General features: G+C 45.7%; 1 protein-coding gene across 2 annotated transcripts in view; it reads right to left on the reverse strand.

The window, feature by feature from the left end:
- THAP4 (THAP domain containing 4) overlaps positions 1-27641 on the reverse strand; it is a 387734-nt gene that overhangs the window by 221597 nt on the left and 138496 nt on the right. For both annotated transcript variants that reach the window (XM_085634166.1, XM_085634167.1), the window contains 2 exons: positions 1408-1567; positions 956-1065 (listed from right to left, as the gene is read on the reverse strand). In XM_085634166.1, coding sequence (XP_085490292.1) covers positions 956-1065; positions 1408-1567 — 270 coding nt within the window. The remainder of the gene's footprint in view (positions 1-955; positions 1066-1407; positions 1568-27641) is intronic.

The raw sequence follows: 27641 nt of genomic DNA on the forward strand, positions 1-27641 counted from the left end.
GGTCTTGTGTTAAGTCTATATAAAAAGACATTTTTTTTTTCTTTTTTTTTTTATTCTATTTATTAATTTTCCAATAAACCAAACAGTTGTATCATATACTTGAACGACAGCTCGGCACAATATTAGCACATTTATGGCACAGTTCCATCTCGTCCTGTAGGAGAAAAATAATAAGGCATTTACGCCGACATCTAAAAGTACCTTGCAGTTGTTGAAGGCATTATACAGGGCCACAGTTGACAATATTATACATCTATATAAAAATACTTATTTTTATAATACAACCTGTGTGGTGTCCATTTGTAGTGTTGTCACTGTATGTGGTCACAAATGCTTTACACACTGCCTCTGGGATAAGCCTGCCTGCTCGTGCCAAGCTACCAAGGGGGTGAGCAGGGGTTATTTTAGGAGTGTAGCCCCTTACCCTGACTAGATGCAAGGGTCCCTATTTGTCACAGGTACCTACCTATGCCAACTAGAGACCCCCAAATCTAACATTTACCATTCAACCCACTCAACTATCGAGCCTCGTTGTCTGAACACTCTAAAAAGAACCCTTAGCCTTCACTGCCCCAAAATCCAGTCGGGTCTATTTAACCTCTTCACCTTTAGTTTTGTATCTATATTCTCAAATTGTGTTGGAAAACATTGAGGCAATATCCACATGCTCTGTAGTGCCATAGACAACAAAATGTTGGCTGATAATGTATCACACAAAAAGTCTTAAACAGAACCAAAGTCTTTATGTGAGAGAACCTGGTGACAGCGATAAGTTTTTCTTCCACAAAGGTGACATTTGGCTTTTAGGAATTACTCTCCACACTAACATTCCAAAAGCAGGCAGTTACCGCTTTTAATTAGACAGGCCACTAACAAATGTTCTTGGCACTCACAATACCTCTGTACATGCCTAGCCAACAAGACCGGATTTGTACTGGATCTTAAAAGTTCGCACCTGTATTCTGAGCACTGACGAAGGCCACTCTGTTTGTGCCTGGCTGCAGGCGAATGAACCCGCATTCCCGGTGTAGTGGCTTTCTCGAGTCTGGATGGAAGGCATTAAAACTGTGTGGGGAAGAAAAATTCAAACATTACCAGAGCAACGAAAAAAACAAAACAAAAAAACTTTCCTCAAAAAGAAACCCATCCACCATGACTATACAGGCGTACTCTAGATACAAAAGCAAATAACTCCAGAAAAATCCCAAAATTCAAGTAGACATAAGCAGGACTGAATGTTCCGGTTGATGCAATGTCCAATTAACAAAGCCTGAGAGATATCTAGATTTAGTACTAACAATGCTCAGACGAAACAGGACAAGACCAGTCCTTCCACCCCCCACATTATTATGCCCTTTTCTTCTAAACCCCGAATTTCCAAGAATGGTACAAAGCTTTTTGACTCACGTGAAGTTGAGTACAGGCTGCCCCACATGAGAGATCTGCACCTCTTCCAGGTAGCAAAAGGGGGGAATGGTGGGAAAAGTGCCATCCCCTGGTGACTCTGCCACCCAACTGCCCAGCATCCAGGCAAGAGGCTGTACTGCAGGATTAAGAGGAGGTGCTTCTGCAAGGAGGAAGAAAAGAGAAACTGAAAAAAGGTAAACCTGGATCTTGTATTGAAATGATAGGGCCACTTCATAGAAAGCAGCAAATTAATTTACTACAGTAAAGTGGAAGTATACTGAGACCTAGATTCAGAGATACGGTGAAAGAAGGCAGGAACAGATAGATCCAAAATGGGACATTTCTAAAAACCACCATAAAGGAGTCAGACTTAATACAACTTTCTCCCTTAAGCACCGCACAAACTATTTCTACTGCAGGAACTTGGAAACTCACCTTCAAATAGCACAGCCGTCTCTTGGTTTATCAAGAAAAACTGTACAGAGCATTATGCAAACACACCTTATGCAAATATGGGGCAATCTCAGAGAATTGAGAAGAGTTTGGGAAGGAAGAAAATAGGGAAGAAGGCATGAGTGAGGGCCCCAGTTGACAGAAAAGGCTTCCTCAAAACATTTATATCACAATGAATGACGAGGGAGTAGTACTACGTCTCTGTCTCAGATTATTACAGGCTCAGGTCACATTGATTACTTCTCAAGTTACAATTTAAGATCGTAGCCATTGAATCTTTTTCACAGGTTGTACAGATCCTACACATTCATATATACAAAGACACTTATTTTTTACCCTGAAATGTCCTTCACTAGTAATAACTCAAGTGGAATTTGTAATGGAGGAAATTGTAGCACAGCAGGAGGATGCCTTCTCATGTAAATTAGAAACAGCAATGATCGCTGGGATGTAGGACAAGCATTGGGCTTGCATACAGGAATAAATCTCAAGCTGATCTGTCCTTATTCTGTCACAGTCAAAACCTACTAAGCACTTTGTTTCTCACCTACGCATGTGTAGATTTCATATGGCTATGGTATGAGCCTTTATTCACCAACGGCTTTCCGACTGATGCTTGTTCACCAAGAAGAACAAGAGGGGTTTCGGACACCAAAGACATAAGAGTCACTTCTGTTCTTCTTTTAGAAGATTCCGATATGTAGATTGATTTTGAGTGAGGCCAATGTTAATAACCTCTTGGACATTCAACCTGTCAGAGGACATTTTCCGTGTGGCTCTTGTAGTGGCTGTACTCAGATCCCAGAGACATCACCTGCATACGTAGGGTACGCAAGCTCGGCCTTCCATGGCGCAGTGCGTACTGTGACGTTGTTTGTTGGGCGGGCTTAGCGTCCCTACGATAATGCATATTATCGAGTGAAACTTTTATGTTCACTTGCTCCGGGGTGCCACACAGACCACGGTCGCCTTGATTTAAGGTATGCGTTGTATGTAGGCTTTACATGTTGGCGTGCTGCCCATTACCTTATGCTCATGCCAACATTACTTTGCCAATAACCGCTATGAGCGGGTTTTGATAAGTTTAGTTGCTTCTTTTCTTGATGGTTTTGGCGACCGGTGATGCTTGATTAAGGAAGTTACAGCTTAATGCCATAGTTTTCAAGGTTTAAGTAAGCATTGCCGGGCACAAGGACAGTTTGATACTTCTTTGATACCTTTAACTTTATAGCACACCAACTCGGACAAACATGTTCGCCTTTCGCTACTTTGATACCTTTAACTGTGGTCTATTCCTGATCCCCAAATCCCTCCAATCAAGGCCTGGTTTCCCTTGGCACTTACACGGACTCATTCCCTGAGAGCCTGTAACGGCCGTACGATCTCGGATGTACCAGGAAACCCAACATTTAACAGAATTGCCCATGCTTCTCATCTGGATTATATCCTAGTTGAGATTAGTTTATGACCAAGGGTTATTGATTTCCCGGTCATTCCCCGCTACGACAGTGATCACAATGCCTTGGCCCTGGAATTGAAGATGCCGGATCTGGGTACTGTTTCGACTAGCAGACCTAACTTTGATAATAGAATAATCCTCTCTAACAATAAGAGAAGAGTAAAATGGGGGGCAATTAAGCACTCTCCGGATAAACTGAGTTCTATTTATGCAGCTGTCGTACCGGCCCTCCTGGAAATTTGCGACTATGCCACTGACGTGGGCACTCCAACTCATACCAACAAAGTTGCACAATTACATGCAGATCTGGTGGCTAAACTGGTCGACATATTTAACCCGCATAAGCACTCTAAGAGGAAATAACGGCCTACCCACACTTGGTTTAACCTCTTCTGTGCCCATGACGAGATAGTCTCGTCATGGAGCACGGTCGCGCTGTGCTCATGACGAGACTATCTCGTCATGAAACCCGCCCACTAAGGAAACGACCGGCACAGGAGGGGGAAAGGGCGTGGCACCGAAGGGGTTAATGATGACTGCCGCAAGGCAAAGCTGGCCCTCCTGGTAGCTATCACAGCCAAATACACGTCTTTGGTAAAGAGTAGGAGAGTGCTGTATAAAAGGTTATTTACTGAGCAAAGCAGGCCTGGGAACTGAATAAATGGAATGACAAAGGATGCCCTGTCGAGGAAAGACATGAAAGAATTTTGGGCTATAGTTAGAACTGGCAATAGGGAAGGTATCACAGCCCTTGAGCCAAATATAGCAGCACATAAGTGGGTTGAGCACTTCCAGGCATTATGCACTTCTAAGCCGGCATTTGTTACCCACAATATCACATATTCTACTTTCCCTAAAATAGGGCAGGTAGATGTGGTTGTGGCAGATAAGGCCAATAATATCTCATCAAAGAACATCCATGAAGCAGTTGTGGAGATTACCCTTTCAGAAGTTGCACTTGCAATAAAGAAACTCACTGCAGGTAAAGCACCATGACAAGACAAACTTCCAGGGGACCTGTTTAGGGAAGAACCAACAATATGGGCCCCCTATTTATGGGCATTATTTAATGCCATAATGGAAGGTATGCCGATCCCTAAAACCTGGGCGGTGGCAGAAATCATTCCAGTTTTTAAGAAGGGGTCTCACCTTCTCCCTGCAAACTACAGACCGATCAGTCTGATCAATGTCATGCAAAATTGTTTGCACAGGTAATCCTAGATCGCCTTCAGGGCTGGATGATAGAAAATGAAATCTTGAGTGCTCACCAGGCTGGCTTCAGGAAGAACATCTCCACACTTGACCAAATATATAGATCACAACTTATATTATGGAAAACTGTGAAAATGGAGGGTGGTAGCCTCTACTTAATTTTCGTGGACCTGAAGTCGGCCTTCGATCTGGTGCCCAGGGATAAACTATGGAGGGCACTTAGAGACATGGGGATCCCATCTTATCTTTTAAGCATGTTTGAGAGGCTGCATGAAGCCAATTTTGCACAAGTTAGATGTGGGAAAGAGGGCGAGCTAACTCCACAATTTCCCGTTGAGAAGGGGGTGAGGCAGGGGATTGTGCTTGCTCCTACCCTGTTTTGCCTCTTTCTCAGCAATTTGATTGCACACCTTAATGAGGTTATGGACAATGATGCCCCCAAGCTGGCAAACTCTAAGGTCCCAGCACTTTTGCTCGCGGAGAACACCCTTTTAATGTCCAAGTCACCGATGGGAATACAGAGGGTCCTGGACAGTTTTGTAATCTACTGTAATAACAAGGGGCTGGAAATAAACACCACAAAAAACAAATGTATGGTCTTTAATCCAGCCAAGACAACACGCCCTAATCCCAGCCTAAATGGCATGGTTCTGGAAAGGGTCTCTGTATTTGACTACCTAGGTGTAACTATGACCGAGAACATGGAGTGGGGGCCACAAATTGCCAAAGCCAAGCTCAAATTAGCTCAGACTACGGGAGGAATTGCAAAATTATTGAGAGATTCTTCCTTTAAACCTGCTGACCCTATCCTAGAGATTTACAAGGTGCAGGCCTGGGCCTCATCAATATATGGGGCCGAACTGTGGGGTCACTGTTCTTGTAGCCAATTGAGCAAAGTTGAGAATAGCTTTTTAAGACAGACTCTGGATCTCCCCTCTAGTACCCCTTTAATTCCGCTGAGATTCGATTTGGATATTAGGCCAATAGGAGATGAGGTTGCATTAAGACCCCTAACCTTCTGGCGAAGACTATAGGTGACCCCAGAGTTGGAAGCATACCAGGTAGAAACAAAAGAGTTTTTGGGTTTCCGGGGTGCAGAGAAAAAGATCCCTTGGTTTGCATACAGGGCTCGAGTCGGGGTACCACGCGGGTGGACGGCGTCCCCCCACTTATTTTACCGGGTGGACGCCGTCCCCCCTGCGCAAAAGCTGGCCGCATTGAGGGCTTCACGAGGAAAACATAATCCCAGCACACCACCAAATAAAGCATGAGAGGAAACGGCGCGCGCTCACAAGGGGCCCGGGTTTGGAATAGGAAGGAAGTGTGATGACAACGCCGAGGTTTGCTGGTGGCAGCTTGCCCCCTTCACCTTTCGTGACGACACTTCCTGCCGTGACGTCACTTCCGGAGACACCACCTAACTTGGAGCGTCTCCCCACTTCTTTTTTTAGGACTTGTGCCCTGTTTGCATACCTAAAGGAAGAGTGCAGCAGGATAGGAAACCCTAGTCTCTGGAGCGACCCCGATGAAGCATGCTTGGCAACCTCGCATGTGGAAATGGTGACCTATCGATTACATAAATTGGCAGTTATTTGTGGGAACCCGGGCACGGGCCATCTCACAGCAGATTTTCTTAAACACAAAGTTGAATACAAATTTGAGCCTTTCCTGGACGATATCTTACCTCCTCTAGCTAGGAAATTATATTTACAGTTTAGATTCAGCACCCTTCCTCTCTGTACCTTTACTGCCAGTTGGTCAAGCACTGCCTCACGAGGGTGCCCCATCTGTAGACCCCAAGAGGAGACAGAGCTTCATATTTTATTTTTTTGTCCAGGATACAAACTTGCTAGGCAATGTTGGCTCAAGCAGTTGTGTAGGAATCTGGGGTTTGTGCATTGTCAGGAGGCATATAGAGTGTTAAAATCTGATACCTCTAAGCCCATTGTATTTGCAGTCTCTTGATTCTTAAGCGCAATGTGGCGTAGGCACTGGATTCTTCTAAAAAATACTACCCCTGATGAAAACTTAGAAATTGTTTCCCTCCTCTAGCCTCAGACTGTTACTGATTTTAATTCTTACTAAACATGTGACATGTTGTGAGAACATATATAATTCTTTTTCATATAAAATGTGAGTAGTAATGATCAATTAGATTGTAGTTTAGAATATCAATTTCAAACAGGTCAATGCTCCACATAATTATTTGGTACTGGGTGGCCTCTTTATAATAATCTTTTAACATTTTTATTATTAGGTGTTATTTATTGTATTGTATACATATTTTCAAGGCCTATGGATTGAAGTAAAGGTCATAACAAGTAATCGCTCCAGTCAAGGCGGCACCAATGTAATGTTCCATTTTTAATTGTGTTTTATTATTCAATATGCATGAATGTTATTATGTATCTTTTATGGTTTTCCAAAACCGAAATAATAATTAATTAATCGAAACTTGCAGAAAGAAAGGTGTATTTTTATTTTATGTGAATGAGTTTTTCCACGTGCATATCTGCTATGTGCTTTTCCATAAGTTTAAAAAATCAGCTAAATAGAAGTCTAATCCATTGTCTTTGAATTAAAAAATTGCATTCTTTATGTTCCTCTCAAAAAAGCCATGTTCAGGACGTTCCTGTCTTTGTAACTTTCAAGGTCCTTTTCTCAAGGCTTTCTTAGATGAACTGTCTATTGAAGTAGCTCTACACCTTTTGACTTCTGCAGACCCTCCTAATGAATCACTAGTGGAAGGCCGGGACCCCTACATAAACAATGTCTAGAATGTGAACCTCAAAAAAATCTACAACTACAGAAACAAGTATATGTTAAACATAAACACAAATTATGAAGTATTTTCGTTAATCTACAAACAAAAATTGAAATTATAATTTAATGGAAGGTTGGAGCTTTTTAGAATTTGGGTTGAATTTTAAAAGACAAAGCTATATGCTATGGTCCACATATCGCTTTGTATTTTTTGCCATTAATTCATCCTCTCTTTTTGTCAGAGCATGCAAGTGCTTTAATTGAGACCACTAATCACCCATACGACTGTCTGAAGTATTTGTGCTGTTTCCATGAGTCAAGCTGAGGATACCAATTTATTTGAAGACTCCAGATTCAAATTCCTTCACATTTACAGAGCATTTAAAAAATGTGTATTTAAGTTTCTTATGTGTATATACTTTACCAATCCAGGGACGGCTTTAGCACTAATGGCGCTTTGAGCGGCAATCTTTGCTAACACTCACACAACGACCGACTTTTCCTTGAATTTCCTCACGTACGATCAAAGGTGCTTGGTCTGGAGTAACAGTCAGAATATAAAATGTAACACAGTAGATGCCTGCACAAATTATTACTACACAAAGGACCCATTTTTAGCAACCTCAGAATAAAACAAGATTGATGGATGAAAAAAATGAGTTTCTTAACCAATGCCTTGACATTTGCATTCAGCTGTTTGATGCAGGTTACTGTGCCATATTAGAGGGAGTTATTTATGCAAGTAATAAAAAGATCTCTATGGCATAATCATTAACCCACTGGGTATCTACATGAAATACAAATTGGGGATCTGCATGTTAAACACTGCTTTGCAGCAAGCACATTTACCCTTTTTTGTGGTGAATCAAAACCTCCACTAGACAAAACTCAGCCCTTTCCAGCAAGCATATTAATCACACTTAACTTGACATTTTATTACTGCCTGATGATTGCAGGTGACGCAAAGAACTCTGCAGCATGTGCCTGCAACCCTGTATGATATTTTAAAGTGAAGTCCTCCTGAACTTAGGGCCCAGTGCGGCAATACAACCCTAAAGCCGGCATGACTAATATTACTTTTCTGGGCAGCTGTGGACCCCATAACTTGGAGTCAAAGACCCCCAAGGGTGCGTGGACCACAGATTGAAAATCACTGGTCTATTGTATTTCTGTGTTATATAAACATCATTTCATGTACTTAATTTCCTGTGCATAACTCATACATTAATATGCAGTAGACGTAGGTGTTTTGAGATGTATCTTATTGAATGCATCTTATGTATTAGTAAATTTATTGACTTACTAGAATGATGCATTGCTAGTTCAACCCCATTATGTCACATCTCACCACTTAATGTGTGTGGCTTTCCTGTCTATAGCAGATGATGTTATTGGTATAAGTGCCAGTTCTTTCTGGGTCTCCTAAAAGGCAGATTATGTGTTAGTTTGTTTATTGTCAAGTCAAGTCAAATAAAATAGGAAACCAAGACTGAAAAAGATGACGGACTAGTCGGATTGCACCTCATTTGGTTACCGAAATTAAGTGTTAAAACCTGGGCACAAATCATCCAGCACTTGTCACCCTTTAGTGCCACTGTAAGTTATATGTTTTCATTCTGTTACGGTGACAATGTAGAATTATTTTGTTATCAGTCATTATTGCTAGTCATTTTATGTTTTCTATGTGATTCAGCCCTGACGAAGTTCCATGAATTTATTTTGGGAACGAAACGCGTTGGCTAGTTGTTCATTTAATGTGCACGAACTTTGAATAAAGGATTTCTTCAAGAAATTCATTGGACTGGATCTGCTTTCTTGGTGCACCTCCTTGCTTTCATAAAATAAAATAAAACTTTATTTGGCCAAGAGGCCATAATAGCACGGCACAAAGGTAAAAAACATACAACATAATTTTAAAAAGATCCAGTGGGGTGTATCCTTATGAATGATAAACATAAATCAAAAACATGCATACAAATATAAAATTCCTCTGTTGAAAGTATTACATTAAGTTTCATATAATTTTCTGAATATAAAAGCAGTTTTTATGAAATTTACCGATGAATAGCACAATTCCCGCAAACCCAAGGATTGCAGGAATATTAGCCCTCTTTTATGGAGTCTCAGGTTTGATTTGCGTAGTATTGGGACCAAGGAGCATCTCGGCCCCAAGTATAGAGTGCAAAATAAGAAAGTGACTTGTGCCTTGATTTGAGGTACCATCACACCCGCAACGTGGAAACATCCCTTTTACAGGCTCCTACTGCAGGGAAGACAAATTTAAAATGCAGGTATACCCAGACTAAAAATTGTCAGCCAATATCGATATGTGGGATTCTCAATCCACCCTAGGCAGTGCTCAGTGCTTTGTACTGTGGAGACTAGGGCGTACCTAACAAATGAATCCTTGACCTGTGCACTTTCAAGGCATGTGTTTATACAATAATCCATATAACATTGCTCGATGCACGACTTATGTTTGTACTGGATCACGGATTGATTGTCGTACAAATGCATTAGGCCTAGTGTCAAAGTTGTCTTTCACATAAGATAATCATGGTATCGGATTAGCTTTTTCTAATGACAGGCAATTGGCAATGCAGGTTCTGGACACCATGGTCTCTGATGTAGCCCAGATTTTAACCCAGAGTAATAAAGGGGCCAGGCCGATCAGGTCTTCCAGGTATGTCAACCCCAGTTCTGCATGACATATTAAAGTGGCTGTGCTACACAGAACTGACAACAGTCTACAGGTGAATTGTTTTCTGCTCTTTGAAGGATACCAGCTTTACTATAACCCCACAGCTCGGTGACATAAGCCTGCTGAGATGCACTTGCTACTCTATAAAGTTTTTTTACTGATTTATACTTAGATTTCCTTTCCTCTTGTTTGGGGGCAAACTCTTAAGCAGGCTTCTTGCTGAACTATACTTAGTTCTGGCTATCGAGTTTCTTCAGATCTTATGTTAGTCTTCTCACAGAATATGACTTTGACCATTTTATGCATTGAGCATGTTGCCATACTGATTAATGGGCCTTGTCGGATTACATGACATTTTGGGTGGACACATTAGGTTTGTGCTGCATAGATGCATATATAGGCTAGTTTTGTGCTGTGTAGATTCTTCTATGTTTTAATACCCTCACCCCACAACTGGAACACCTATAACACAGGCGATCTATGTAAATCTTTAGATCTTTCCATCCCTCTAGCATAATAGAAACAATGAAACATACCATGGAACTGACAATTGATTACAATTATATTTGTGCATCTATCTCTCAAACCTTCTCCAAAATACTGCTAGGCTCTGCACTCCAAGAAAATAAAATCTCTTATCACTCACAAGACTAAAGTGTTTTTCAAACAGGACCAAAACAAATACAATGCCCTACCATCCCAGCACGACCCCATGGTGTAGCGTGCGATCTGTCACAAAAGTTGCTTCTGCGCCCCACAATGAGGTTATGAGGCGTTATACGAATGCTATCATACTCTTAAAAGGACTTAAACAGTGTATAAAGCAAAGTATGTGAATTGTGATCAAGATATACGGGGGGTATGGTCAGCAAACCTGGGGGTGGGGTCAGGTACATGGCTAAAAAGAACAAAATATTCTGCAACTTTGTTTGGGCCTTTCACCTAGAAGCGTATGCATATCAAATATAATGCACACAGCTGACATTACTAATAAATGCCACAAATGTATTTGTGGGAAAAGCATTTTTCTGGGAGGATTGCTTGGTTGGTTAATCTAATCACTTAAGGTGTCTCTGGTTGTAACTAAATGGTCACTGATTTGAATTCTGTTCGGGCACTGTTTAAGTTTATTTGAGTGTGTCATTAATTAAAACCTTTGCACTAAAAAATGATAAAACAATAAAATTATATAAAAAACATTAAGGTGCTGGAAGAAGCTGATAGTACAAGGTAGATATACAATACGCCGTGTGTAAAACAATAAAATACAAATTACTAATTGTTACAGATTCAGTGCTAAAATTTTACAACATGAAACTCCAATCCTAGGTACTATTCTGGCGAGTTGCTAGACCACGGGAAAACTGCCCCCTCGACCATACAGAAGCGACTGATCCACTTAAAGCGCGCAATGTGCCAGAAATTATCTGTGCTTAAGTTTAAAATAAAGTGTCGGGGCAATCGGAGTCCTCGGCATAAAGGGGGGGTCACAGCATGATGCCCCAAGCCCCGTTACTATTTTAGTGTGCTGACAGACCATGGAAAAGCTGCCCACTTAACCATTCAGAAGCAGTTAATCCACTTAAAATGCATAATGTGCCAGTACTTGACTGTGCTGGAGTCCGCAATAAAGTGCAATCAGAATCTTGTGCAAAGGGGGGTCAGGGTACCGGATTCAGCCTGGCTGTGTTGCCGCCTGCTGGATGGCTGATTTTCAATTCAAATCTTGTTCACAACAAAGTGACAGTACAAGCAGAAACTTGTGCAAAAAAGGGTTCAAGGTACTAGATTCGGCCCGGATGTTTTACCACGTGGTAGTTGGTTAATTTTCAGTTGTAGTCTTGTCAAATATTTCACCAGTCTACAATTTAGCTCAATATCTGAGGGATAGAGGCAGGCTATGATACCCTGCCAGCATCGGCGCAGCCCCTAGCGTTTAATACTGATTTTAATGTAGCTTTCTAATCCTCCAAATTTAACTTACATGTGCAGATTTGGTGCATCATAGTTTCAGGGATTGTCCGCAAAGCTGACAGGCCTCTGTGCTGGCAGGGCGTTTCCATGGTGACAGATATAAATGTGATGGAAGACAGCCCAGGCGATATTTCAGTAAAGAATATCCTGTTCACAGTAGCCTTGACTAGGGAGTAGTTGGTTATTGAATCCCATTCTTGGTTTAAGCCAAGGGATGTTAAAGAAAAAGTGAATAATTCAGTGTAGCATTGTTAGCATTCTTTAGTTTGCATCTGAGTTTAAGAAATTATCCTTGCCTCGCTAGATTTTGTTTAGTGAGACCAAATTCTTAATCGGAGGTAAGCTGGAGATGAGTGGCGTGGGTAGAGGTGCGCTGTGTATACTGATGTCACAATTGCAGACATTAGGCGGAAGGCTGCAGTGAGGGAATTAGCTTTCGGACGCATAAGCTCTATATGTTGCTGGGGCGTGGCCAAGCTGCAGACCAAGATGGCCGCGTAGCTCTGAAGCACCGCTTAACTCCACGATGAACCGACTGCCAGGGCGGCATTGATGCAACGCTCGGCTGGAACAGCAGCGGGCCCAAGAATAATGAAAATCGTCCCCGGAATCCGCAAGAACGCAGAGGAGCACAAAGGGCCTTGATAGAGGCGGAAGACAGGGGCTTGAGTACTCCGCTGGGCCGACGTCCTGAAGCCCCACTCGGCTGCTAATAAAATTGAGGCCCCGGCGTCCTACAAACAAACCGGAAAGTCTGGCAGCACTCCAAGTGGCCCTGTCGGCCGGGATTGCAGAGTGGCACGCAGTGGATGGATCGAGAGGCGCCACAGCTAGACCGCAGATGAGCCTGTTTGGCGACCCCAGAGGCCTTGTGGTGACAGGGACCACAGGTGAGCCTGGGGGCCGGCTGCCTGGCCGGGCCGATAGGGATTGTACTGGCATGCTGCCGATCCCCTGACACGGTCTGCTGCCTTTAGCCACCACCACCAGAAAGGCGAATTCAGTGCCTGCATTGGCACGCTGCATCAGAAATCAGGCCTGCTATATAAAATTCTCTTGAATGGACCCCCATTCAACGCTAAGTGCAAATGCGACAAGATTGCCTGGAAGCAGGGTGCACAACTTAGTATGGTAGATGAGGCCCGGTTCTTGCCCTCTTTCTGCGCACAGTAAGGGCTATAGCTGGTTTGAAAGGACCTATATAGATTCAGAGTGAGCAGTGGAAGCCGATAAAGAGAATCTGCAATCTTTCCTAGCCAAGTGAAGGAGAAGTGCTGGAGGGTTGTCCACGGCAGGGCTCAAGCGACGATATCTTGCACGTAACTTGCGGTGGTGTCCCTCCTAACTGGACATAGGCAAAGGGGACCCCAAACAAAGAAAGCTACCCTTTGAAAAAGTTGGAGGCGGGGTTGAAACAACCGGTACCAGCATGGATGAAGGAGGGAACGCCATTGCCCCACCTCAGATTCAGCCACAAGCAAGCAAGGCGATCATGACCGAACTCAGGGCTGGCTTTAAAGCGCTGGACACACGGTTTGATGCGCTGGATAGACGACTGGACAAAATGGGGGCAAGGCTTGATCAGCATGAGGGGCGGCTGGAAAACGGCGGAGGGTAGGATCTCGGACCTCGAGGATGGCTCAGCACAAGCTACTAAGCGCCTGGAGAGAATGGAGAAGATACTCAAGACCATCATCATTGAGAATGAAGATTTGGACGCCAGGGGAAGACGAAAATACGTCCGCATCTTGGGTGTCTCGGAATCTACGAACACTGGCTGTCTGGACGATTCGAGGAGGACCTACCGATCGACCTTTTTGGACGGGACTCATTCACAGCAACATTCGTTGTCGAAAGAGCACACCGAATCCTTGGACCCCGGCCTAACCCTGGCTGCACTCCCCGTCCTATCTTGGCACAGCGACTCAATTTCAAGGATCGGGACACAGCCTTGCGTATGGCCCGGGAAAGGGGATCCTTGGAATGGTAGGGCTCATCGATTGCACTGTATCCCTAATTCACTGTAATGGTGCAGGAAGCCCGTAGAAAGTTTGCATCGGTTAAAAATGCCCTGCTCAAGGCTGGCCTGAAATATGGGATGTTATATCCAGTGCGATTGAAAGTGGATGCAGATAGTAGATCCTTGATTTTTGAGTCGCCCATAGCTGTGCAGGAATTCCTCAGATCATGTGGGAATGCTGGGCATCATGGACATTCCCTCTCTCCGGAAAGGTCCCCCCAGATGCTGGACTCAGTGTGGAACTGTTCTCCACCAGCTGATAAACTGACTGTATTACTATGTGCCGATAAGTATTACCTGTGCTTCATACCACATTGTAACTATTGCTTGTTGGCCGCCACAGGTGTGGCCGATATAATTATACATTCATAATATATTTAATGCAACCGGGGAATAGGCGTAGCGTTGCCTCCCCCTCGTGCTTAGGCACCTTTACTTTATTGGTTTACTTAGGAAGTTAAGTAACAAACGTTCACAAGTATGTTTGGGAGATGGGATTTCCCCTATGTAGAGAATAAGGGGATGGGGGGGGGGGGGGGACACACTCATTTTCATGTTCTATTTGCAGACTTATTTTCAAACTGCACAATTTCACTGTTGGTCCAGAATGCAGATTAGACTCAAGAGCTAATTATGGTAGGTAGAGCTAACCGTTCTGAGAACATTAAACTGATGTCCTGGAATGTACTTGGGCTTAATGACACACATAAACGCAAACATTTGTTGCATTATTTACACCACCATCCGGTAGATATCGCAGTCATACAGGAGACGCATTTGCCCCCTCACACGTCCCCGGGCTGCGATGCAAGTTGGGGTTCAAATAGATATTTTGCAGGCTATAGCACATACGCAAGGGGAGTATCGATTTTAATACATAAGCGATTACCATTTAAGACAGTCGAGGTATATGCTGATCAGGCGGGCAGAAAGCTGTTGGGTGAAAGGGTGGGGAACACTATACTTTTGGTTAATATCTATACTCCTAATGTGGATGATCTAGAATTTTTTGTGGAGCTCCACGCCCACATGGACAGAAGGGGGGCAGAACAAATCTGCATGGGGCGACTTGAACATTTTATTAGACCCCCACTTAGGTAGCACAGCCACATCACCAGGTATGAAGCCCAAGGCTAGGCACACATTAACTAGTTTGAGGGAGGCTTTTCAGTTGTCCGACGCATGGCGCAATTTGCATCGAGATAAAATAGCATCTCACACTACTCTGCCCCTCACAATACATGGACCCGTCTGGACTACTGGCTGCTTGCCCCCAACGTGATCGCGTGGCTAAGCGAGATTGGCCACCTTCCACACACACTGTCAGATCATGCTCCGGTTATGATTGGGCTGCAGGTCCCTGGGATGGAAGGGACAGCGAGACAATGGCAAATCCCAGAGACGGCCCTCCAAGATCTGGTTTTCGAGGCGGAATTACGTTGAGCCATAGACGAGTATTTCAAGATTAATACAGACTCGGTGAAAACTAAAGCCATGCTATGGAAGCATTTAAAGCGTATATATGGGGGTTTGTATTTCCAAGGGTGCAAGAATCCCACTTGTTGGGGTAACACAAGGTAGCCAGGAGATACAGGGAGGGTGAGCGTCCAAGGCGTATGCTAGCTAGACTCATACAGCCCAACAGGGGTCAAAAATACATCACGAGCTTACTCGATGAGGATGGTGAGCTTATTTCTGACTGCGAGGGCATTGAAGACAGAGAACTAGCATATTACAAAGACCTGTACACTACTAAAGTTTCTTCGGACACCACGGCCAGTAATTGTTACCTAGATGAGGTGGCAATGGTTTGGCTGAAAGATATGCATAGGGATTTCTAAGCAGAACCCTTCACAGTGGACTATGTTGTCCAAGCAACAGAAGCCATGGATGGCTTGAAGGCGCCCGGTCATGATGGGTTCTCAGGGTGCTTTTATAAGGTGTTCAAGAAAACACCAGCTCCTTATTTGATTGACATCTATCAGGAGGCCATAGACACCGGCGAACTCCCTCTGACACAGCGGGAAGCAGATATCGCACTTCTCCCCAAGACGGGCAAAGACTGACTACAATGCCCCTCATATAGGCCCCTATCATTATTGAATTTCGATTACAAAATATTGGCCACCAGGCTGTCCCCGATTGTTGATCAAATGATATCCCCTACCCAGGCAGGTTTCATCCCGCATAAATCTACTGCATTGAATTTGCACACGCTGTTCGCTACCCTCCACAGACTTGCACCCTCACTCCCAGCGGTGGCGGTCCTTTTGGACGCGGAAAAGGCTTTTGATTCGTTAGAATGGCCCTTCCTTCGCACCACATTGATTAGACTGGGGCTGCCACCGAGGTTTATAGTGGTGGTATCCCTTCCGTACACACGCCCATTAGCACGTGTGCGGCGGTATGGTTAATTGACAGCCCCCTTCATGTTGTCAAGGGGGACCCGTCAGGGCTGTCCACTCTCCCTGTTATTATTTGTAATAGCAATGGACCCTCTTGTACGTCATCTCCAAGATAATCACTCCCATATGGGTATACAGTTTAAGACAGGCCCGCTACTGATCACGCTAAATGCCAATTACATTATTCTCTATGTAAGGCAACGGACGAAAACTTAGGGCCTATTCTCTGGGAGATCACCCGTTACAGCGCCCTGTTGGGCCTGAACATTAATTGGTCCAAGTCCGAGGTTTTCCCTTTGACCAAGACCCACTGCGAACGGAACACAGAGTTCCCGTTAAAATAGTGCGAAGATTCTGTCAAATATTTAGGTATTCACAAAGACCAGACGCAAATTCTTCAACTCAATTACGGCCCAGCAATTGAGAAACTGAGTGACAAGATGGAACGATGGTTGAAGTTACCTCTAACTATGGCGGGAAGAATCGCCCTGATGAAAATGGTCGCTCTTCCACAGTTTCTGTACCTCTTTCACAACATACCTACACCCTTGTACAGGAGTTTCTTTGCCACGCTCCGCTACCATTTAATACGACTTGTGTGGGGGGGTCGGGCAACCCAGGGTCTGCTGGGATGCCCTGACATTGACAAACAAGTGGGGCGGGTTTGGGATCCTGAATTTTCGCATTTATTACCAAGTTGCACAATGCAGCTTTTCAAGACACTGGTTTCATTCAGACTCTCGGATCCCTTATTTACGCCAGAGGCCGACCTCTCCCATCCCACTCCCCCATCGGCACTGTTGCCGGTAGGCCTGGCCCGGGATCCACAGGACCTGCAGACATTATCGACGACCAGCTGGGCCTGGAAACAGTTTACTCGGGCGACCCGGCATAGACGTGCGATAAGGTGGCTCTATTTTGGACAAGGTTATTTGAGAAACTATCCCACATGACTGACATGAACGTTCCTCCCTCACCGCTACAAGCATTGCTAGTATACGTACAAGCTCTCCCCAAATCCTCTTGACGCTTCTGTGCACTAGCGTTATTGTTGGCAAAGCGGGAAGTCGCATTACACGGGGGCAAACACCCACCGATGTTAAAAGGATGGATGTTCAGCATCTCATACTGCAATTCTAATAGCGATCTATATGCTCAATTGCAACCCCCAGCATCCAGATCACTTAATATGTGGCAACCGTTCCGATCATACCTGTTAGCACAGTTATCCATGAGATCGCAGACGGAACAAACTCCACAGTCAGGAACACCACGGAATGAAGAGTAGAGTTATTACCGCCACATGCACAATCACTGTTCATAATAATATGTCTAGTGTACTCTCAATTGGAACAGGACAGAAGACTTTGTATCACATGGTAGCCACTATGTAACAAATGGAGCTTTACTGTACAATTTGCTTTTGTGAAAATTATCAATAAAAATAAAGTTTAAAAAAGCTCTATATGTTGTTTAAAGTAGCCTTTTCTATCAAATAGCATGCCCAGATAATTATATTCTGATACAGTCCAGCAAAGTGCCACGCATCATGAGTTTTACTAACGCATTTCAGTGCCTCACCCTGCATCACCACACTGAAATGTATTAGTCATGCGAATTAGCTGTTCCCACTACACTCTGCCTGCCTCTTTACATGACGCTCGATGCTCTCTCAGCACAAGCTTGTCTGCTACTTTGTGGCCCGGGCAGTCAGAAAGAAGTTAGGTGAGGCTGCATGGAAAGTGAACAGCTGCTTGTATCTTGTTGCTGCCCTACCTGGGAAAGCCTATCATGACCTTCTCTGCTGTGGGACTCACAGAATTACAGGAACTGGGCCCTGGGTCAGAGTGCAGTGAGCGTCGACTTGCCTTTTCAAGTCACTGGAAAATAAAATATGCCCAGCATTACTTTTGAAAGCATGTGAATGCAGTTAGGAATTAGGAAACTGCTTGATGTTGATCCAGCTGTCTTAAGACCATGCCTGGAGCACCTACAGCCCGAACCAGAAGGTGAAGAAGGAGAATGGAAGGATGGTTCTAGGTGTGTTGCCACTGCTGACGTCCGAAAAGGCAAGGTAGACACATGAGTTTTAAACTCTGAAAATCTCTCGACTAATTTAAGAAATCTCAATAAATTAACATAACTGCTTTTCTTCTGCTCAAGGGAAAGTCATACATACAATGTTAAAATGTCACACATAAGCACAATAGAAACATGGGAATGTCACACACGATCAATCTGAAAACTTGGCAACTATGCTAATACCACCTCAATTTTCCCATCTTGCAGATTCCTCTGATGAGAACTCAAGGAAGGTTTGCCAAAAATCATGATTTTTGTCTTATTCAAATTGATTTCCATTGAGTTCATATTGGAATATAAGGCAGTGGCATTCAAAATCCTCTGAAGACTGACTTTTGTACGGCTGAGCAGGACTAGGTCGTCCGCGTACATTAGACTTGGCAGCAGAATGCTCCAAGTTTTGGAGCACGTGAGTTTACCTAAATGAGGCGGAAGTGAGATCCGCTAGGAAAAGATTCAAGAGTGTGGGGGCTAGTACACACCCTTGTCTTAAACCCTGGTGGGTCTGGCTCTTTCTGCACAGATGAACACCATCTCCTAGGTTTATTTCTAATCCAGGTGTCGGTATACAGAAAGATCAAGGCTTACAGCAGAGTGAGGTATATTCCAGCTGGAGAGTTTATTCCAAAGCTTGCCCCTAGCTACTCGATCAACCGCTGCTTTACCATCTAAAAAACAGGGATGGAGGGGCTGATTGTTTTTCTTGTGTTGATCAAACAGTAGTGATAGAGCCAGTAAGTCTGATATAGTTCCCATGCCTTTTGCAAACCCGGTTTGGTTAAATGGAATCAAACGCCTTTCAGTATCCCATGATGATAGCTCCTCGAGGAGACAGGCAGCAAAGTATTTTGACTCATTGTTCAGGAGCGATAAAAGTCGGTAATTAGCGGGATTGGAGACATTGCCATCTTTATAGATTGGGGGGGGATAGTGGAGCCTTTCCAAGAAGAGGGGATGATATTGAGAGTGGTTATACTCTCAAAGAATAACACTAAGTTATTTGCCGGGGTCGGGGGACTGGGGAAATAGTGATGTGTATTTATTGTGCTAAATCGTCCAAGTATATGACAAAAAGCATTGTTAAGTCATTAACCCCTTCCATGCGGCGCGAATTCCGCCGCGGTGCTGACCGTTTCTTGCGCGGGCGGGCTCATGACGGAACGGTTCCGTCATGAGCACAGCTCAACCGACGCTCATGACGGAACCGTTCCGTCATGAGCATGGAAGGGGTTAAATTGAAAAAGGAACTACCTACAGTGTAAGTGGGGGGCGCTAGAGGGCGCACTGCGTAATGGCTGCTCTGTAGAGCTGCTCCGCTGGCCGAGCTCACCATCCAGCAATAATCCTTGGAATCCTGGCCTGTTTTCTGCCTCAACCTACTGTACCGGCCTCCTAGACAGCGATGGCTTGTTGTGGCTGACTTTTGGGAGAGACCGCGGTGTCTTTGAAGAGATACCGGCGTGTAAAGCATCAGACCCCGCGCGGACAGCATGGCGGCTCCGTGCGTGCTCGGACCGGGCGCTTAAGGTAGGCCGCGGCTGGCGCTGCTGGGGGTGCCGGAGCTGTGTGCGGATTCCTGGCCTGGCTTGCGTTGTGCCGTGTGGTGGCTCCGGGGAGGCCGGTATCACTCATTCGCCTACATTTCCGTACGCTGATGAGCCGTGCTGCCTCTGGGGCCCTGACCGCGTAGTCTGCAAGTGGCGGGACTAGCGGGAATCTGAGTCGCGTCTCTGGCCCTTGCGGGCCTGCTGTGGGTTGCTTGGTGTGCCGCCGCAGCTTGACGCTTGAGTTTAGCTTGTGCACTGTCATATCATCTACTGGTGGGCATCCTTGCTGCCATTGACCCCCGAGCATTTTGGACCTGCGGGGGATATCGTACCTTCTTGAGCGGACGACTACGCTGGGTCAGTTCCAGTTGTGGTGCGCCCCAGGAGACTGCCGCCGAGCAGTGCGATCCTGTGGTGCCTGCCTGCGATTCTGTGCTTGCCTCATCGATGATGTCCAGATGGCGCTGTACCTGTTTAAGCACTACCTCCCTCGCCTGGGCCTGCTTCTCACCCTAGCTCTCCTGATACTGGCGTCAGCTCCAGCTACAGACCGGTGCTGTTGTTTTTTGCTGCCTGGTGTTCATTCCTTTCCTCCGGCATGGTACTGGCCTGATGTGCTAGCCGTTGCTCTTGTACTGACAACGTCTAGGTCGACTGGGGACCATTGTACTATGGACTTTTGAGGATAAGACTCTTTCTCCACACTGCTCCACACCCGGCCTCCCTGGCCCCCTTCCAATGCTTTGGTGCTACGATTGCTATATAACTGCCACTCATTGGGACGCCAGTACACTTTGGTCACTGTAACGGCCCGTGTTATCTAACCAGTTCAACCTTCGGGCGCGTTACTTTGGATTTGCACTATGGGGAAGAGCCAACCACGCCTCACCTTCGAGCCCCAGAAGACCGGCAGAGCAACTCAGCATGCGACCTCGGAGGCGGACACTCCCAACGACGGGTTGACAAACATAGATAAGACACTCCTTGCCGTTCAGGCCAGCCTCCAATCTATTGATGCAAAAACAACAATTGATGGACAGAATGCAGAACAATGTCATACATTCGCCCCAGTACAGAGATCTGGGCCCAAATCCATCGTTTTTTTGCTCACCATGCCGTTCCAGTTTGAACCCAGCCATATGCAAATCAGTCTTGACCCTGTGCCTCATGGGAACAGTCCAGACCGAACTGCCAAGCCAGGTCCTCCCTGGACTGGAAACAAGCATCCTAGGACCGGTTTCTGGCATTTCAGCCGTCATCAGCCAGGCTTGCTTGATTTCCAGTGGCATGGAGAGCAAGGGACCCACGTCTGGGCATACCCTTTACACTCGGGGTGACAAATGCAAAAACAACAATTGATGGACAGAATGCAGAACAATGTCATACATTCGCCCCAGTACAGAGATCTGGGCCCAAATCCATCGTTTTTTTGCTCACCATGCCGTTCCAGTTTGAACCCAGCCATATGCAAATCAGTCTTGACCCTGTGCCTCATGGGAACAGTCCAGACCGAACTGCCAAGCCAGGTCCTCCCTGGACTGGAAACAACATCGTTTTTTTGCTCACCATGCCGTTCCAGTTTGAACCCAGCCATATGCAAATCAAGCAAAAGAACAATGGATTTAACCCAGATCTCTTGACTGGGGGAGAATGTCTGCATTGTCAGCATTCCGTCCATCATTTGTTTGTTGTAACGCTTTTCGCCCTAAGTGGGATGGGTATTCCCAGACGTGGGACCCGTGCTCACTACGCCACTGGAGTCAAGCTATCTTGGCTGATGACGGCTGATAGCCAGAAACCGGTCCTAGGATGCTTGATTCCGGTCCAGGGAAGACATGGCTTGGCAGTTCGGGCTGGACTGTTCCCATGAGGCACAGGGTCAAGACTGATTTGCATATGGCCATGTCTAAACTGGGGTGGCGTAGTGGGCAAAAGAACAATGGATTTAACCCAGATCTCTTGACTGGGGGAGAATGTCTGCATTGTCAGCATTCCGTCCATCATTTGTTTGTTGTAACTCCAATCTATTGATGGCAACATATATCACCTTAACCTCCGTATGGATCACATGTCATCCAAGCTGGACAAACATGCGCAACGTCTGGGGGAGTCCGAGACGCACATCTCGGACGCATAGGATGGGCTGCAACAGGTTACCCAGAAGACGTCTTCAATGGCAAAGGTTTTTGCTGTCATCCAGGCCCGTAATGAGGACTTGGAAGCTAGATCGCGCCGTAATAAGGTGCGCATTACGGGTCTGCCAGAGTCCATGAACACAGGGCGCCTAGAGACCTACATGGAGAAGATCATACGTGATATCTTTGGCTCGGAACAGTTAACGCAGGTCTTCATCGTGGAGCGTGCCCATCGCTCTTTGGCTGCAATACCCCAGCCGGGTGCCCCACCCCGTCCCATTATTGCTCGCCTATTAAATTACAGGGATCAGGATGTGATTCTTCGCCTCGCCAGGGAGAGGGACACCATCACGCATGAAGGAAACACCCTTGCTTTCTATCCCGATTTTACACTGGTGGAACAGGAGACTCGTCTGGAGTACCAACCTGCAAAGAAACTTCCTAGCAGCTCCCATCCCTTACGCTATGCTCTATCCTGCCAAGTTACGTGTGGAGGACAACGGGAAGTACAAGTCCTTCACCTGCCCAAAATCGGCACTAGACTTTGCAAAGACTATATCCCGTTGTAATCGATCCCCCGAATCCACGGGAGGCGCAGCAGACGCTGGGGATCCTGAGGATGCGGCTGCTGAACAAGATGGACGCTGACGCAACTATCCCGCAAGAGTGCATTGTTTCTGGCCTCTCCTTTTTGGTGTTGATCTATGTACTGATTGCTGGGACATTTGGGGGGCTGCGGGGGAGCCGAAAAGGGTGGCAACAGATGTTTTGATGGCTAGGGGCCTTTATGTTCATATTATGTTGAGATGGCTATTCTACATGTAATGGTTGTTAGGTAACTACAGCGCTTGTGGTCGGTAGAGCACGATAGCTCGGCCACCCCCTACTTAAACCAGGAGGGAGTTTGCGCTCTGCGCTCCCCTATATGGGTGTTCCCCGTCAACGGTTACTTCCTTGGTATTCTGCTGAGGATGTGTTTGTGGGTATTCGGGATGGCTTTAGCGTGTTGGGGTTGCTGAAGTTGGTGGGGGGTAGTGTGGTGGGAGGGAAGGGCTTATGGGTTGTTCATGTGGCCGGACGGAGACTTATTCCGTCAGATTTTGCTTATGTTTTTCTCTATGCCCTCAGGACAAGTGGTAGATTACGTAATCAATATGCTTTGTTTTTCGTATGCATGACAATGGTGTGACTGTCTGCTGTTTTACATGGAACGTGAGGGGCTTAAACTCACCGAAGAAGATCCGCCAGGTGCTGGCTCACTTAGACCGACATAATATCAGCATTGCCCTTTTGCAAGAAACTCACTTGACACGGCATACGGATCAGCTAGTAGGGGCCCGTTGGGCTAGCTTTCGCCTTGCCGCCTCATATAGCCGTGGGGTTCTTACACTAATACAGAGAGGTCTCTCTTTTACAGCTCATCGTAAGCATACTGACTCTGAAAGGCGTTATGCTATTGTACATGCTACGCTGGCAGGTAAACTGGTCACAAAAGTTAACTGTTATGGTCCAAATGTAGATGACCCTGAGCTCTACGAGAACCTTTTAGTGACACTGCGCCATTGGCCTGATGCTGCGATCTAATGGGGTGGGGGGGGGGGGGGGGGGGAGGGGGAGATCTCAACACGCATCTGGACCCTAGAAAAGACAAGTCTAGCGGTAGGGATGGGCATTCACCACGAGCAGCACAGGTGATAAATTCCGGAATGGAAGGGTTCGGTTTGTTAGATATTTGGGGGCACAGACATTTAGACATACTTGCCGGCACACACATTTCTTATAATACATGGCAGCTGGTCCCGCCTGGGCTACTGGCTGGTAGGGGACAGGGTGGCGGGCTGGGTAACTGAGGTAGAAAACCTGCCGCGCACGCTCTCTGATCACTGCCCTGTCCGACTCACTCTATGCATTCCTACGATAACCACACGGCCCTTCACTTGGCGCTTCCGCTCTGAGTCACTGTTAGATCCTCTATACTTATAAACCATTTGTGACGCTATTACACACTACTTTGCTGAAAATGCGGGGATAGTAGATAGTGCCGGAGTACTATGGGAGGGATTTAAGGCTACTATTCGGGCGCGTGCATCAGTACTACAGCGGGAATATTAAAAGATATTCGGGGTCAGATTGCCACGGTAGAAGCTACTCTCACCCGACTTGAACGCGATTATGAAAATGCACCCACTGAATCGACGCTGGTGTCTCTTAAAGTAGCCATACATGAACATGCGAAATTGGCAGAAGAAGAAATGCGATATATCTCCAAGCGCTATGTGGCTCGCTCTTATGGTGAGGGGGGACGGCCTGGACATCAATTAGCACAAAAAATTCAACACCGCCTGAGCCACGACATCATTACTAAGATAACAGACGCGTCGGGCGGGATCATTATAGCATTCCTGACGTTGCAGAGCAGTTTCGACAGACCTATGAGACACTGTACACATCTCAGGGCTAGACTGACCGGGTGGAAATAGATACATATTTGTCACAGGTGGCCATTGCCTGGCTGTCAGAAAGGCAGAGGGATTATTTGGGTCATCCTATTACAGCGGAGGATATTCGTGCGGCTATTGCTTCTCTTTCTAACAAAAAAGCCCCGGACGGCTTCACCTCTGAATTTTACAAAGCTTACGCGGAGGCGCTCGCCCCCTTTTTGCTGGAGATGTATGCGGAAGCTTATGACTCTGGTATCCTTCCCCCGTCCCTTCGCAAGGCCTAATTTATTATTACCCTGTTAACGAAGGACAAAACTTCTGAACACTGCGACGCTTATAGGCCGCTATCACTAATTAATACTGATTTGAAAATATTAGCAAAAATTCTGGCCACCCGCCTCCAACCGCTGATGCAGAATTTGGTCCTCCCAGACCAATCAGGGTTCATACCCACGCGTTCCACATCTTACAACCTCCGTACTTTATTTGCATTATTCCACACTCTCTCTCCTGAACTTCCAGCTGTGGCTGTCATGCTAGACGCCGCTAAGGCGTTTGATTCAATTGAATGGGGATTTTTATTCTTTATACTGCAGCGAATGGGCTTCTCCCCCTTTTTTATCAACTGGGTTAAACTACTGTATACACGCCCAACGGCGCGGGTTAGGGTGGGGGGTCACACCTTGAGCCCGATTACCATCACTAGGGGAACTCGGCAGGGGTGCCCGCTGTCACCACTGCTGTTTGCCCTGACGCTGGAATCTCTGGCCTGTCTTATTTGGCAATGTCACAAACAAGCGGCTATAAATCTACATCATCGCCCCCTTATTATTTCGCTATATGCACACGACATGCTGCTTTTCATCTGTGAACCCCGCACTCATCTAGCACCCGTACTTCGCGAATATATCCGATTTGCATGCTTCTCCGGGCTATCTATAAACTGGGCCAAATCGATGGTAATACCTCTGACGGAGTGCACAGAGCCGCACAAATTGGACTTCCCCCCCTTGTTTGGGCGTCAGAATAGGTCAAGTATGTAGGAATTTGGGTACACAGTGATCCGGATATAGTCTTTAGGGAGAATTATGGTACAGCTATTACATGGCTGGAGTGCCAGATAGAAAAATGAATTTGCCTTCCACTTTCTCTTGCGGACCGTATTGCACTTATAAAAATGGTGGTACTATCAAAATTCTTATATCTTTTCAATGACGTGCCTATTCCCCTCTCTAAACATTTTTTTTAAAACACTACGGTCGCTGCTGCTTCGTTTGGTCTGGGGTGGGAAGCAGGCATGAGTGAGCTGGAAGACTCTTCCTAATGAGTACAAACATGGGGGCTTCAACATGCCTGATCTCCATCTGTACTATTTATGTGCTCAGGCACACTACGCACACTTTTGGTTCACACAGCACGACTTCATTTCTCATGTGGCGGTGGAGCACTGGGATGCACATCCCATTCTGCTGAACTCTATCCTTACGCATAGCCGCCGCCTCACCCCCCCGTACCGAAATCAATACTGTCAACTCGACGATTGCAGCATGGCAGGCTCTGGGCCACCTAGCCGGGAAATTACCATTGTATTCGCCACTACTCCCTGTTGCGTAGCACACGGGCATCTCGGTGACACATGAGGAGGGACTTATGCGTATTTTAGCTAGGGCGGGCATTGATGAGATGCAGGATCTATTCCCTAATGGCTCGTTCCTGACTGCTGCAGATACGGAATATATCCAACATAAAACCCTACTGTTTACTTTCTCGTTGCATAGATGGAGATGGGCAAGTTCATTTTCCTACATTTCCTGCGGAACCCCCCATCGTCCATGGCTTTACACACCTTACTAACTAGCCCCACTAGGCACAAGCTAGTCACTAAATTATATCGAGCCGCCAGGGCGGATAGATCACTCCCCGAGGATAAGAGTCTAAAGAAATGGAATGAGAACTTAGACCCGCCACTCACTAACAGAGATTGGGAACACTGCTGTGCACTAACTGGGGTCCTCACATCCAATGGGAACCTCCGCATCATACATGTCAAATTCCTCCACCAAATCTACCACACACCTCACCGGCTCTTTAGATATGGTCTCAGAGACTTCGATGTGTGTACCCGATGCGGTGCTCCTGGAGTGGATTTTTGGCACCTGGCCTGGTCGTGTACCAAGGTGAGGAATTACTGGACCGCAGTCACCACTACATTATCAAAAATCATTGGTGTTACTTTGTCTTGTTCGCCTCAGGTGTGCTTATTGGGTCTACTCCCCTTTTTGAAAGGTACTACAGGCAAGCTAGCCAGAGTGGCATTGCTCATGGCAAAGAGGCACGTGGCAATGGTGTGGGAAAGCAAACGGAGACCCACAGAGGCGCAATGGCTTAAGGACTTGGCATGCTGTAGAGAGAATTTGGTGTTATATGCAGAAGAGCTACCCATGACATCTCGGCCAAATGACATTTGGGAACCCCTATTGATTTACCTACGTTCAATTGTTTCACACGATGCACCTGATACGGAAACTGTATAACTACTTATAATCAAGGAGTATGATGTACTATTGTTGTAGCTATGCTGAAGCAAGCGGAATCTACCTAGCTACGCATGTGTACTACGGCCTTTTTTTTTGTCTTTAGTGTTATGTCTGATGGTACTCATTCCCCTTTGTTTTAGGCCTTATTTGTCCACATTGTCCTTATATTGCATTATCGTTGGTATGCATTTTTTGTGAAGCACTGCGAAAATCATAAATAAAATATTTTTATTTAAAAACTACCTACAGTGTAAGTTGGGTGCCCACAGTGTAAAAAGGCTGTCACAAAATGTGCAAGAAGGTTTTGTTTAAATGGTTACAGTGCTTTCAAATGTTATGTTTGTAGTAACACGCCTATTGTACGGAGTGCAAACATTTGTATTGGTTTCCATTAAAAGTACAGAATCTGTCAGTTAAGGTCTATACTGGCTCCCAGAGCCTTTAGATTTGCCGATTAACTATCAGCACACATTTACATTTCTTACAGACAGCGGGCACCCTGGAG

Source organism: Triturus cristatus, chromosome 11 (genome assembly GCF_964204655.1).
Source record: "Triturus cristatus chromosome 11, aTriCri1.1, whole genome shotgun sequence".
Taxonomy (NCBI): domain Eukaryota; kingdom Metazoa; phylum Chordata; class Amphibia; order Caudata; family Salamandridae; genus Triturus; species Triturus cristatus.